Source organism: Chelmon rostratus, chromosome 22 (genome assembly GCF_017976325.1).
Source record: "Chelmon rostratus isolate fCheRos1 chromosome 22, fCheRos1.pri, whole genome shotgun sequence".
Taxonomy (NCBI): domain Eukaryota; kingdom Metazoa; phylum Chordata; class Actinopteri; order Chaetodontiformes; family Chaetodontidae; genus Chelmon; species Chelmon rostratus.
Window position 1 is genome coordinate 3,372,695 of NC_055679.1, and position 13,904 is coordinate 3,386,598.

Here is a 13,904-nt window from a genome sequence, read left to right on the forward strand (position 1 = left end):
TGAAGAAAGCTTTACAAATTGGCAGCTTCACTAAAGGATTTTACAACTTTCACTGCTAATCGTTGTGGAAACCAGACTGCAAATATGAAAATATTTGGATAAAGAGTCATTAAAATTTCTCCTGGGTAGATGTATGTACATATTTTAGACTTCCCTCGTCTCTCATAAATGTAGCATTCTATAGAGTAAAGATCAACACCGTCGTTCTTTTGTTTGAGGTTAAATGAAAGAAAGGAAAACCGTGTGAAAGTGCAGAAACTCTCCAACTCTGTCAGGGGAAGTCGTGACGTTTTACATTAGTGGCACAGTCAGAATCCTCCATTTTCACTTCTCGACTCATCCTCTTTCCACTGCCGCATCATTAATCTTCCTCGTCTCCTCTTCTCTTTCTCTCTTTGTGCAGCCTAAACTGCTGAGGCCAACACTATTACCCGGTGAGGAGCTGGTGATGGACGCCATGCGGGTCCACCTGATTTCCGACGGCCGCGAGGAGGCCACGGGTCTAATGGGAGGTCCGCCTCTGCTCCCTGCTGAGGGCGCCATCTTCCTCACCACCTACAGGCTCATCTTCAAGGGGACACCCTCTGACCCACTGGGTGAGAGATGATACACACTAACACACACACGCACAACTTTGAGAGGCCTGAGCTTCACCCTGCTTCCATACCTGTGGGTCGTCTAAACCCTGCCCTCTGTCTGTGTGTCCTCCTCATGCAGTGGGTGAGCAGGTGGTGACTCGCTCGTTCCCCATCGCCTCTCTGACCAAGGAGAAAAGAATCTCTGTCACTTTACCAATGGACCAGTTTGTCCAGGAGGGGCTGCAGCTCCGGTCCTGCACCTTCCAGGTACTCTTACATTCTCAACTCTTATAACAAATATCTTATTCTTCTTTCTGCTTGCTGTTGTTTTTCTCGGATTTCACCGTTTTCCTGTCTGCCCGTAGCTGATGAAGATCGCGTTTGACGAGGTGGTCGCATCAGACCTGGCAGAGGTTTTCAGGAAGCACATGCACAAGCTGCGCTACCCTCAGCACGTCCAGGGCACCTTTGCCTTCACTGTGGGTCAGTGCGGGAAGTTGGTGGTGGAGCACAAGACCAAGGACAAGAACCAGTCGCTCAAGTAAGGAAACGTCCATGTAGGATGAATGAATTCCCCAGAGCACAAAATGTTTTTATGCAAGAGAAACTATAATCACTTGCAGCTTTGCTCCAAGGAACCATCCATCAGGAACACAAGCACGATGTCTATTAAGAAGGTGACAGGCTGTTAAATCACCGTAACCTTAGACCCCATCACATCCTGTGGGTCAAGTACAGCGTGTTCATTACAGTGTAGCAGCTCACCAGGTGACACAGACAAGGCTTCACATCTGTAACAGCTAAATTTACTGCTGCCCCCAGCTGTTGTTCTCATGTTTGCCCCATTTACCAAGTTATTCAATTACACCTCGAGCTCAAGAATTTTCACCCCATATTTCACCAGGCTTAAGGTCAAAAGCAGTTAGAGTCTATTGTGTAACCTAGATGGGCTTGTTTCCAGCACGAGTATGTTGGGAGGTGGTTTAAACAGTGGTATTGCCAGATTTGATCATTAACGTGTTAAAATGCTCAGTTTTTTTTTTTTTTTTCATGTGAACTGTGGTGCAATTCATGAGGGAAAATAAAGTGGTGCAGCTACATTACCAGAACATAAGTGACATGAAAATACAACCGCTGTGGACATTTCACATTGAGATTAGCATTGGCTGCATTTCTGTGGGCAGGGTGCAGAAGTAATTTGTCAGGATTTTGCATCTCATCATACAAATGCGTTCTGGGTCTCGTTCTCCTCTGCTGGTTGCATAATGTGAGCAACATTACCCTTGCCACAAGCTGAGCTGATGCTGACCCGAGAGGTTCAAAGGTCAACGTGAGGAAGTTTTTCCTCACTTTGAACAATAGAAAGGCGCTCCCTTGTGGCGGATTAATGTAAAACAACAAATGAAGCCAGGAGCGCTGTGCCGTGTCAGTGCATGGTCTTTGTAATAACTGTCAGCTGTGTTGTTACCGTCAGTATGTTTGACCACAGTATCTGATGAAACTGATTGCTGAGAACAGAGAAGAAAAAATACAAACCAGCAAGACTGATTAAAATGCTGAGTCCATGCCGAGCCTCTGCTCAAAAACCAACATGTTTTTAGTCCAACTCTGAAAAGATGACAGATAAATACCCTTCTGGCAGATCACACTGATGTGCAGTTTGGCAAAAGGTCAACTAATCTGACTGCTGACTGCATTGCACAACAGAAGATTGAGATTTTTTAAAAGGAAAATAAATTCCCGAAAGAGTACAACACAATTCCGAGGTGTTGTTGCAAACACAAGCTCCTAAAGCACATGTCAGCCTGTAAACAGACCTGGCTCTTTGTGCTTTGGCTCTATGACCATAAACAACGTGTGTGCAACAAGGAAGGTTTTTCTGCAGGAGTGACTGCATCTAAAGGCACAGGATCAGGAGCTGCCTTCATTCTAATGCGTTGCATGTTGTGCGATTCATGTGCACGCTTGTACAGTATCGTCACCTCTGTCGCGACACAGTGCATTAAGCCTTGAGTGAAACAGGCCCTCGGGTCTGCAGAGAGTGAGTGGAACGTTTCACAGCAACAACAGCATGGGAGAGTTCATGAATATGGTGCTTTGAGAAAAGATTGCTCTAATCTTCCCCTTTGGTTTTTAATTATCATTTAAGTCAACGTGACCTCAGGAGTTTTAGTTTGAGTTTGAGTTTGAGTGTGGCCTCACATGTTAGTTTCTTGATAAATCCTCTAGTCAAGCCACAATGTGAATTTGTCTCCTCTTTATTCAAAGTCTGAGCAACCAACCCCTTAGTCCTCTCCCACCCTCCTGACCACACACACACACACACACACACACACACACACACAGTTCTCCCCTCTTTCTTTTCTGGAGAATGAAAGGAGCATGAGAGAAGCCTTTGAATAATTCATCAGTGGAAAATCGTTTTATTGGCCCTGTTGTTTCCATCTCTGCACTGTGTGTGTGTGTGTGTGTCTGTGTGTGTGTGTGTGTGTGCACGCATGCATGCATGTGTGCTAAAAAACCTCCATTCAGTCATATTAACTCAAACTCTGGCCATGTGGCATGGTAAACCAGCGACTCACCACTGAATTCACAGCTCACACAGATTACGCACTGAGACAAACATTCAGTCAAATCAGCTCATTGTCAGTCGGAGTCGGACTCCGTTTCTAATCTAAATGCATATTTGTGCTCTAACAGGAAGTCCACATCAAGTGACTTTGTGAGATACGCTGTAGAATCCATGAGGTGATGTATGTTAAAAATGCTCAACTTCAACGTTTCTTTCTCCCTCCTCCCTCAGGACACTTTCCAAAAACCTGGTGAAGAGCGCCAAGAGGACCATCGGCCGGCAGTATGTGACCAGGAAGAAGTATTCTCCCCCCACCTGGGAGAACAGGAGCAGCTTCCAGTCAGAGCTGGATGAGGATGAAATCTCAGGTAATCACACCTTTACACTCTTTCCAGGCCTTCTGGGATTCTTACTGTGGGCGGGTGGCATCATCACACTCACAGCCACGCCACTCATTAACTGTGTATGTAGATCTGAGTGTTAGCTATATGTGTTATTTTAAACACAAATTAGATTTCACCGCAGCTCCCAGCTCACCTGTGACCTAGTGACAGCCATGCATTGCTGCTGTGTGCCTCCACAGTGTCAGAGGAAGTGGACCAGGGCTCCCTCACCCTCTCCTCCACCATCCGTTCATCCGACAGACAGACCATGAGCAACGTGGTGGAGCGTGCCTGTTGCCGCGACTACCAGCGCCTGGGTCTGGGCACGCTCAGCAACAGCCTGACGCGTTCTAAGAACGAGCCTTTCAGGATTTCAACCGTCAACCGCATGTACACTGTCTGCAGGAGGTGAGAGGCCACTGGAGGACGACACACACTGATGAGGGGTGAGAGGTGGGGGTCATGCGTGAACTGGTTCTCCTCAGTGCTAAATACGATGTGTGTGTGTGTGTGTGTCAGCTACCCCGGCCTGCTGATTGTGCCTCAGAGCATCCCAGACTCGACTATCCAGAGGATCTGCCGCTGCTACCGGCAGAATCGCTTCCCTGTAGTTTGCTGGAGGAATTCACGAACCAAGGCCGTCCTGCTGCGTTCTGCAGGCCTCCATGCGAAGGGGGTGGTGGGCTTCTTCAAGTCCCCGAATGCCCCTGCTGCAGGTAAAAACTAAAAATCTATTTTAGGCATGTAGGCTTATATGTAGGCGCTGTTGCTAGTTATTTTTCAGGAGTGCCCTGATTCATACACGTCTGCTCATTCAAAAAAACATATCAGTTACCTGAAACATGAAGGTGTGCTCGTGTGTTTCCTGTGCAGTGCCCTCCCAGGCCGACTCCACCAGTCTGGAGCAGGAGAAATACCTGCAGGCCATCATCAGCTCCATGCCTTCTTACAGTGAGAGCAGCGGCAGAAACACACTCAGCGGCTTCACCTCTACTCACATGAGCACCTCTGGTGGGTAGACTAACACACACCGACACGACATGCTGCCGTCACAGGAGCCTCACCGGTCGCCGATGCTCTCTTTTGTCCACAGACTCCTCAGATAAGCTGCGGCAGCCCAAGATCGGCGCTCTGATGAAGCAGGTGATGGGCACCAAGGAGGATGTTCCTGGAACCTTCAGCAGAGGAGGTAAGACACGTCTGTGTGTGTGTGTGTGTGTGTGTGTGTGTGTGTGTCCACACGCTGCCCCTGTAGTTTCTCTGATAGCTTTAATTAGTCTCTTACAGTCCTGGTTTCAAAACAAAATGTGTGAATTGTGTTTCAAGTCTAAATTCTGTTCCTGAAACCGGGACTGGACCAGGAGGATGATGAATGAGTTGATGCATCCCTTGTAGCTCATGTTTAGGGTGTGTGTGTGATTGAAACCATCCTCCACTGTGTGGTGTTGTTTAACGGGCCATCTCTGTCGTTTGACCTCAGCTCTGGGTCAAAGGGCGAAAGTCATCTCCCTCTCTCAGCCCAAAGTGTCTGGCAAGGGCAGGAACCCTTCTAGAGGTACAGTAGGACCCGCCCCCCCCCTCCCCTCCTGCCTAACCAATCAGATCTCTTTCCCGGTAGCGTCAGTGTGTTTGCAGTGGTTCCTGATAGTGTGCTGTCTCTGCGGACTAATGGTGTGTTGTTATTGCTTGTGTTGATCAGAGAGCGGCTGTGTGTGCATGCTGCTGCTGCTGCAGCTCTGCCGTCTGACGTCCTGTTCGTTTAATTCTTCTTCTCTCTGTTGAATGTCAGCAGCAATCACAGTCAACTCTGTTTCCTCATAATGTAGCGCCGAGCCAGACGTAGCAAACTGGACCGAGTAGTTTTCGAATGTTTCTGCCTTATTTACCAGCATGGATGTTAGTAGTTGTGGACTTCATCATTTAAAGGATCGTTCTGGTTTATTACAACTCTGCTCGTAATAAAAAAGAACCATCCTTTAATGGCTGTTTAACATGGACAAGGATTTCACGTGATGATTGATAATTGAGTTCTCATCTCATGATCGCTTTGAAGACTCTACCTTTTCTGTGTGTGTGTTTATTGCAGGTAAATGGGGCAGTATCCGGGGCAGCGGGCGTCTAAGTACCTACAACCCAGATGTGGGGACGCGTCTGGCGGGGAAAGAGTCTCCGCAGCCCAACGGAGGGCCGAGCGAAGCGCTGTTTCTCCGCCAGCACAAAGCCTACCTCTACATCATCGGAGACAAGGCCCAGCTCAAGGTAACCAGGGACACACACTCGTTATTGTGATGGTTTGAGTGTCGTGCTGTGATTAGGTTGCTGGAACGTTCCCTGGGTCTGGTTCGGACTCAGCAGCAATACAATGTTGTGGTTGTGTTCAGGGCGGGAAGCAGGACTCATTCCAGCAGTGGGAGGTGGTTCCCATCGAGGTGTGTGACGTGCGGCAGGTGAAGAACAGCTTCAAGAAGCTGATGAAAGCCTGCGTGCCGAGCTCCCCCACCTCTGACCCCAGCATGAGCTTCCAGCGCTGCCTGGAGGAGTCAGAGTGGATGGCTCTGGTGGGTGCCCTCGGGAACACGTTCACTGTCCCAGCTCGTTTCGGGAACTTGGCTGTTGTTTTGGCTCACCCTGCATGTGTGTGTATGTGTGTGTCCAGCTGCACAGGGTGCTGCAGGTGTCTGTCCTGGTGGTGGAGCTTCTGGATACGGGCTCGTCGGTCATGGTCAGCCTGGAGGATGGCTGGGACGTCACCACGCAGGTTTGACCGACACCCAGAAACGTCACTGCTGAGAGCTGCTCTCTGAGCCGAGGCTTAGCGTTGACGTGCTGTGTGTGTGTGTGTGCAGGTGGTCTCCCTGGTGCAGCTGCTGTCTGATCCATACTACCGAACTTTTGACGGCTTCCGGCTGCTGGTGGAGAAGGAGTGGCTGTCGTTCGGCCACAGATTCAGCCACCGTGGAGCACAGACCCTGGGCAGCCAGAGCAGCGGCTTCACCCCCGTCTTCCTGCAGTTCCTCGACTGCGTGCACCAGGTGGGTCTGCGGTGCCGGCGTGAGGCCTTGTTTGTAAATGTGAACATCAGAGGTCAGCGGAAGGATGGTGTTGAAAGGATGCTTTACTTTTTTTTTCCCAAAAAATTCTAGACTATAAACAACCTTCCTGGTAGACAGCCTGAGTGCTTCCATTGCTCGATGCAGATGATATGTTTTTGAGCATCTAAAGATCAGATTCAGACATAATGACAGTATTTTTTTAAATATAGAATGGCTTTGATTCCTCTGTCCATGCACAAGGAATTTGCACTTGACAAGGTAATTGCAAAGTGAGCCACTAACTACACGCCAACACAATATTAGTAAGATCTGAGACTAGAAGCAGTGTGCAATGATAGAAATCTTCACTGAAGGTCAGCTCTCTTTCCTCTTCCTATATATGTTTGTAACGCTCTGTGTGTGAGTCGGACTGTATTTCCTGTTTTGCTGATCCGTGACGTGGGTCCTGCCGTCCTATCACATGCAGGAAGTGCGGTGTAATGGAGCTCGAGTGGCCGCGCCGTTCTGAGCCCACAGACAGGCTCCGTGACACTTTAAATATTGTGTTGTCCCGTGCATCAGAGAGCTTCCCCTCTCTGTTCAGTCAACAGGAAGAGGGACACAGTGTAACTGAATTTAGCTCTGGCAGCTGGCGCATGTCAAATGCAGCTCTTACATAGATCTCTGAAATTACAAAGAGATGACATAAAAAGTGTGTTTTTAGACCAAACAAACTGTGTGGCCATCAGCATCCTTGTCTGGCCCTTTCAAACTGTAGCCCTGACCCGTGTGTCTCTGTCCCTCCACCCTCAGATCCACCTGCAGTTCCCCATGGAGTTTGAGTTCAGTCAGTACTACCTGAAGTTCCTGGCCTACCACTACGTGTCCAACCGCTTCCGCACCTTCCTGCTCGACTCCGACTACGAACGCATAGAGCTGGGTAAGAACATTCCTGAGCAGCTGTAACGCTGCTTCAGAAACACAAGTCCAAGTCATGGAGACTCTGTGTGTGTGTGTGTTCCTAATGAGCCCTATGTGTGTGCAGGAGTGCTGTATGAGGAGAAAGGTGAGAGGAAGAGCCCCCAGGTGTGCAAGTCTGTGTGGGATTACATCGACAGACTCAACAAGAAAACCCCCATCTTCTTCAACTACATGTTCTCTCCTGAAGACGAGGAGGTGAGACACACTTACCTGCCCAGATTTCATACATTCAAGTTCATTCAAGGATCGTGGAAGTGTGACTAAAGGGAGTAATCGTGTGTTCCAGGTGCTGCGGCCGTACACCTTCATCTCCAACCTGAAGGTGTGGGACTTCTACATGGAGGAGACTCTGTCAGAGGGGCCCTCCTATGACTGGGAGCTGAGGGGCCGGCAGGAGCGCGTGGCGGAGGAGACGGCGGAGAAGCCCGACACCAGCGGGCCAAAATCGCAGCGGCGCATCGTGTGGCCGTGCTACGACAGCCTGAGCAAGGTGGTGCCCGACGCCATCACCAAGCTGCTGCAGGACCTGCAGAGCCTGGAGGCTGAGCTCGGCCAGACGTCGGAGAAGTGGAAGGACACGTGGGACAAGATCAAGACCACACAGAGAACTGAGACCAAACTGGAAAGCAAGGTGAGACGGCGGGTTTGTTTCCTGGAAACAGACACATTTGATACTCTGCTGAAGTGCTGTATTCTTGTGCAGACTGTCGCAAAATTCCTACTCCGAAGATTAGTTAGTGAATGCAACAGTCTTCTTCAAACAATACTGAAGAACAAACAGTCTCTGTAGGAAGTATTTTACTCTGTGGAAGGAATTTCACACACTAGTTGACTACTTCTGCCACAAGCTGGGGCTTTGACCAGTCAGTTATGGTCACATTCTAACAAATCTGTCAAATGTTGCTCACATATAAATTACTCACAGCGTGATTCTGCTTGATAGTGTTTACACTGGTATAGTTAAAAAAAGACACCCTGATAAAGTCTCTTTCAAGAGACTTCCAAACGTTTCCAACTTTTTAAATGAATTTATTCATGTCCTTTGACATAAATACATGACCGATAATCCGCAGCTGTGTCTGTCACCATGAAGCCAGCATTTATTTATTTACCACACCTGACTGAACACCTGACTGACAAGCTGTTTCAATGAAAGGTAAAGATGGAGACAGGTGTTTTCCACTGACACCTTGTGGTGAAAAGGCAGAATGCCGGTAAATGGTGCACTATTAAAGGAGCATGGTGCCTCCTTTTTCTGACAAGCTGTTGTTCGGTATTTAAAGCAGCTTGCTTGAGATGTCACGTGGAACATTTGTGTCCTGTTATTGTTGTATGGAAATTACTGAATGAAGTAAGCGTTTTTGAACTCTCGCTGAAAGCTGTTCCTCCTTCCCCCTCAGCCGTCGTTCTCCAGCTCCTTGCTGATGTCGTCCAACCTGAGCCACCAGCGCCGTTCCCAGGGCGTCTACCTGCAGGAGAGCGGCGTGGGGTCCTCCATCAACCTGGCTCTGGACTGCGAGGCCAGCGCCACCTCCACGCCTGTCGCCGGTCGGCCCAGCACCAGCACGCTCTACAGCCAGTTCCAGAGCACCGAGAGCGAGAACAGGTCTGTACCCGCCATGGTGGCGAGAGCAGAGCTGCTCTGTGTGAGGATTTCTAATGCTTTTGTACAGCCACCTGCTCTAGTGTCCCTGAGAAAGACACCATGTGGCTTTTTGCCCTGCTGCTCTATGAATGGAAACATCTGTGAATGACAGCAGCAGAGGCGTCAGTACAACTGACAGAAGACATGCATTAAATTAACCAAGATCTCATCTCATCACATCTCGTATTAAACTGTGTGGGATGTCAGGCAGCGAGGAATCAGAGGTTGAATCATCATCGTTGGTCAAATATCAATGTATCTCCCTAAAACATCTTTTCTCTCATTTTTGTTCACCTCCTCCCACTAGGAGTTTCGAAGGCATCCTGTTTAAGAAAGGCGCGTTGTTGAAACCATGGAAACCACGGTGGTTTGTGCTGGACAAGACCAAGCATCAGGTAAGACGGAGGGATGCTGAGCATGAAACTGTGGAGTTAAAGTGTGGATTCAGTGTTCAAGCCCACAAATTCTGCAAAGATTTACCCTCACGGAGTGACGTCATGTTTTTATGGCGTTGGCGTGAAGCATTAAGACGTTTCTGACTGCGTCACCTCTCTCCCCAGCTGAGATACTACGAGAGCAGGCAGGACAAGGAGTGTAAAGGGGTGATTGAGCTGGCTGACGTGGAGTCCGTCATTCCGGGAACGCCTGCCATGGGAGCACCGAAAAACATCGACGAGAAAGCCTTCTTTGATGTAAGTCCACTGCTGCTTTCACATCAGAATGGCAACGCAGTCATGATTTCTGTGTGAGCAGAACATGTGATCGGTCGTTTGTGTGCACACGCCCGCAATGAACTTCTCCCCTGTCGCCTTTCAGCTCAAGACGACCAAACGAGTGTACAACTTCTGCGCCCAGGACAGCCTGAACGCACAGCTGTGGATGGACAGTGTTCAGAGCTGCCTGTCAGACGCCTGAGAGGGAGGCGGGGACTCTTAAAGGAGCAATGCAAGTAGGAACGAGCGAGCGGTGCAGCGGCGCCTGACGGACATCTCGACTGACCAATCCCGGCGGAACAGGGAGGGGAAGGGGCCTTTCACCACTTAAGCTCTGCTCCGTTCGCTAGTGTTGAACTAATAACCTTGCATCACGATGTTTCAGTGTTTTTGTTATAAAAAAAATAAGAAAAAAGAAAAAAAAAAACTAACTAAAATGTCCCTGAAGAACCACTCGCTGTCATCTCACCAAGTAGCTGCAGCCTCTCACCCACCCCCCCTCCGACAGTCTGACCACTATGTGCGCTTCATGTCAGTGTGCACAAAGACGATGCATATGAAAGCATGCATTTCTGTGAGGCATCCTGCAGCTCGGACCAGCATGAAGATCTTTCCAGACCCTCCACCTGTAAACCACAAACCCGCTGCCCCCCCGACTAACCCCGCTTGCCCTTTATGACACTCCAGGAGGAATGACGGAGGAGCTGCAGTCGCCCAGCTACAAACAGGATCCGGATCAAAAACACTGACTGGTGGGTCGACGGACCAAAACAACCCTGAGGACCACACGGGGGCGCTCTTCCCTCCCCTCCTCAGAGGTCTCTGCTCTCTTTGCCTCTCACTGCCTGATGTAGCAGAAACAGGAAGCTGCGAGGGGAGGGCTCCTCAACGGTTCATGAAGGATTTCCCTTTTTTTTTTTTTTTTTCCCAAAATCTCAAATTTGTACCAGAAAGAGATCAATGGTCGTCGCCCGTGCTCAGCAGGCGACGGCGATATACTGTGAAAGCCATGAATCACTCGTAGAGATCAAAGCAGGAGAGCCAGCCGGAGATTGGAGTCTGTCAGGTATAGAGTGCGGCGGTGAACTTTCACCGCGAGTGTTTACAAAGTAAACAAATCCTCCCTCACTAAGCTAAACTCTGCTCTTCGCCTGTGCGTTTTTAACCCGTACGACCACGATTAACATTCAGATTTTTAAGGGATGCTGAAGGAAAATGGAGGGATTTATTTTGTAGTGATGTCTTAAAAACAATCTATAGAAGGAGAACTGGAAGGTAGATTAAGAGGAGGGATACTAATGAACAGAGTGATATTATGGGATGCTTTGGAGAGACTACAGTTTTTAGAGGTGGACATTGACTCGCCACAGTGCTCAAAGTGTCAGAAACTGGATGTTTGTCGAAGGAAGATTGAGGTGTTTTTCAACCTGGGTCTCCAGCTGTTGTGTGTACAGATCATTTCAAACGCTCGTCTCCAAGCCCGACTGAAAGCAAACGCAGAAATGAGTCCCCTAGATTAGCTCTTGTCGCTAACTGCAAGCTACTTTGGTAAACCCGGGCAACCAGCTGGTTCACTAGTTTAGCTGTGCAGTTAGCCAACAAGCATAACACCGAGTCATCTGCAGAAATACCAAACATTTCTTATCATTTCAAACACATCTAGACGAACACCTCAGCTCATCTGGAGTCAGGAAAGAAGAGTCGGGTTGGAAAACAGCCGAATCTTCCTTTGGCGCTGCCGGGACAGGGAAAGTCAGCCAGACGTCTGAGAGCCGGTCACACACACATACAGGCCTCCATCACTTCGCTCGTACTCAGCAGCTGCTCAGACTCACTGTGCCTGTGTCTACAGACCCCCAGTGTTCGACCGACCGTCAGCGCTCAGGTCTACACCTGTTAGAGAGCTGTGGAGAAACAGCACGTTTCAAACATCAAGTCACTTGGGTTTTTTTTTTTTTTTTTATGTCAACGGTTTGTCAGACTGCCCACCCCCTCTCCCCTCCACACACACAAACCACTCTGACCCACACCTGTTAACACAAACCCTGCTATGTAAAATAAGGTTCTACTGCTGTCTTTGTTGAACATAAAATTTGAAATTGTAGATTTTTTTTTGTCTAATAACTCCTTTGTATATACTACTCCAGATTTGTATGTAACGTTTATGGTAGTAATTTATTTAACTTGTCTCCTCAGTAAGAAAGTTCCTCAAGCACCACTTTATTTTTAAATTAGGAATTCAATGTGCCATTTGTTTATTTCTGTATTAATGTGACTAATGCTTTTTTTTTTTTTTTGGAAAAATGTACAAGTAAACCCTCAATGTCTTTTTTTTTGTAGTAATCGTGGTTGTCCTTACTCGATAGCAACCGTTAACGCGAGAGTGGAAATGGTGTGTTAATGGAAGAGGAAGCCTCTGGGCTGGTTTTTAAAGGCTGGTTGGATTTTACTGTGTTGCTCACCTACAGTGGTGGGATGTTCTGGACGGAGGTTACAGTCCCAATAAACTTCACACATATGAAGTCTTCCTGGTGCTGGGTTCTGCTGACTGGCCGGCTGCTAGCTGAATAATGGACTCCTTTTGTGTTCACTGAATAGTCAGTATGAGATGAAGCACAGAAACCTCCATGATTAACTGAAGGATATTATGAAGGCATTTAAAATGTGAGGTGTAGTAGTTCAAGATATTAATCAAAGATGCCAAGCATACTCATATTATTTCATATAGTAATATTAGTTATGTCGATGATTCTGGGGATGTGGCGCATTCACAAACCTTTAAGAGTAGCTTAAAAGCACGGTTTTGCTGCCCTCTCTGGTTGCACCTGTAACCACACCCAACAGTGATGTCACAGTGTACTGACACAGCCCGGAGTACACGTCACATCTGCAGCAAGGCTGTAACTAACCAGTATGTTCTACATTATATTTCTTTTAGTCAAAAAAATGTCAGGAAAGTAATGAACAGTGACCCACATGACTGATGTGTCAGTCCAGAAGTTAAGAAGATATTCAGTTTGCTATCATAAGACAAAGACATGCAGACAATATTCACATTTGAGATGCTGGAACTAGAGAATTTTGGGCATTTTTGCTTGAAGGTAACACCTCTAACTGACGTTCAGCTGGTGTTAAGTTGCTCTTTAAGCTCAATGGAAAGTCACAGGATGATCCTGAGACTGTTCCTGTGAATCACTGACCCAAACTCCTCGACTCAACATCTGTTCTGCCTCAGTACCCTGTACCCAGTTTACAACAAATCAAACGTACAGTTCCCTGACAGCAGCAGCCTGATTTCTTGTATCAGTAAGCACGATTTTAGACACGTCAGCATCCACTAACAGTTTGCTGGAGGTCTGGTGACAAAGTAAAACTGCATGATCCCACGTCGTTAAGTTTAAGGTGACCTTGTACATCTTAAAATAATCCCCCCCCCCCGAGGAACAGATGGACCAAAGTGACAGCAGGAACGCTGCAGCAGCCAGAACCCGCCTGAGGGAAGACTCGGTGTGTCCTTGTGTTGAGACTGCAGTCTACATCCAGTCAGACCCAGCTCATCTTTTCACTCTACTTCACTCATCTCTCTGGTAATGCTCGACAACAGCTGCATTAACCACAACATGATATAATCCTTTTTATTTATTTTTGCTCTTTTTTTAATTAGAAATGACTTTCTGAGCCGGGTTATGTTGTCAATCATGTCAATATAGTTTTTAGAATCCAAATAAAAACTGTGGGTTTAAATGTTCCTCTGTGTTGTGTGTGTATTGACCAATTTCACCAGGCTCCACCTCGGATGACAACACATCCCTTTTTATTTTTATAGATGCAGTTGTTGCATGTGTCGGCCACTTGGAAGCAGCAGGTAAACGGGACACTAGCAAATGATCACCTCATAAAGCTGACACGACGTACGTGTTAGCAAGCAGCTGCCCGGCTGCACATCGGCGTCCACCTGGAGTCACGTGATCATACGATGAACCGGAACATTCACCAGCTA

At 47.9% G+C, this 13,904-nt stretch overlaps 1 protein-coding gene across 3 annotated transcripts in view; it reads left to right on the forward strand.

The window, feature by feature from the left end:
- Positions 1-13,652, forward strand: part of sbf1 (SET binding factor 1) — a 58,836-nt gene extending 45,184 nt beyond the window's left edge. For 2 of the 3 annotated variants that reach the window (XM_041963663.1, XM_041963664.1), the window contains 20 exons: positions 404-596; positions 718-845; positions 944-1,119; positions 3,382-3,518; positions 3,734-3,941; positions 4,053-4,249; positions 4,407-4,544; positions 4,627-4,722; positions 5,014-5,088; positions 5,620-5,792; positions 5,915-6,091; positions 6,190-6,291; positions 6,380-6,565; positions 7,379-7,505; positions 7,611-7,741; positions 7,833-8,177; positions 8,947-9,152; positions 9,499-9,586; positions 9,752-9,883; positions 10,008-13,652. In XM_041963663.1, the coding sequence (XP_041819597.1) occupies positions 404-596; positions 718-845; positions 944-1,119; positions 3,382-3,518; positions 3,734-3,941; positions 4,053-4,249; positions 4,407-4,544; positions 4,627-4,722; positions 5,014-5,088; positions 5,620-5,792; positions 5,915-6,091; positions 6,190-6,291; positions 6,380-6,565; positions 7,379-7,505; positions 7,611-7,741; positions 7,833-8,177; positions 8,947-9,152; positions 9,499-9,586; positions 9,752-9,883; positions 10,008-10,106 (3,114 nt within the window). In that variant the 3' untranslated portion in view covers positions 10,107-13,652. The remainder of the gene's footprint in view (positions 1-403; positions 597-717; positions 846-943; positions 1,120-3,381; positions 3,519-3,733; positions 3,942-4,052; positions 4,250-4,406; positions 4,545-4,626; positions 4,723-5,013; positions 5,089-5,619; positions 5,793-5,914; positions 6,092-6,189; positions 6,292-6,379; positions 6,566-7,378; positions 7,506-7,610; positions 7,742-7,832; positions 8,178-8,946; positions 9,153-9,498; positions 9,587-9,751; positions 9,884-10,007) is intronic. The other variant, XM_041963665.1, reaches the window with a different exon arrangement.
- Positions 13,653-13,904: the final 252 nt, after the last annotated feature.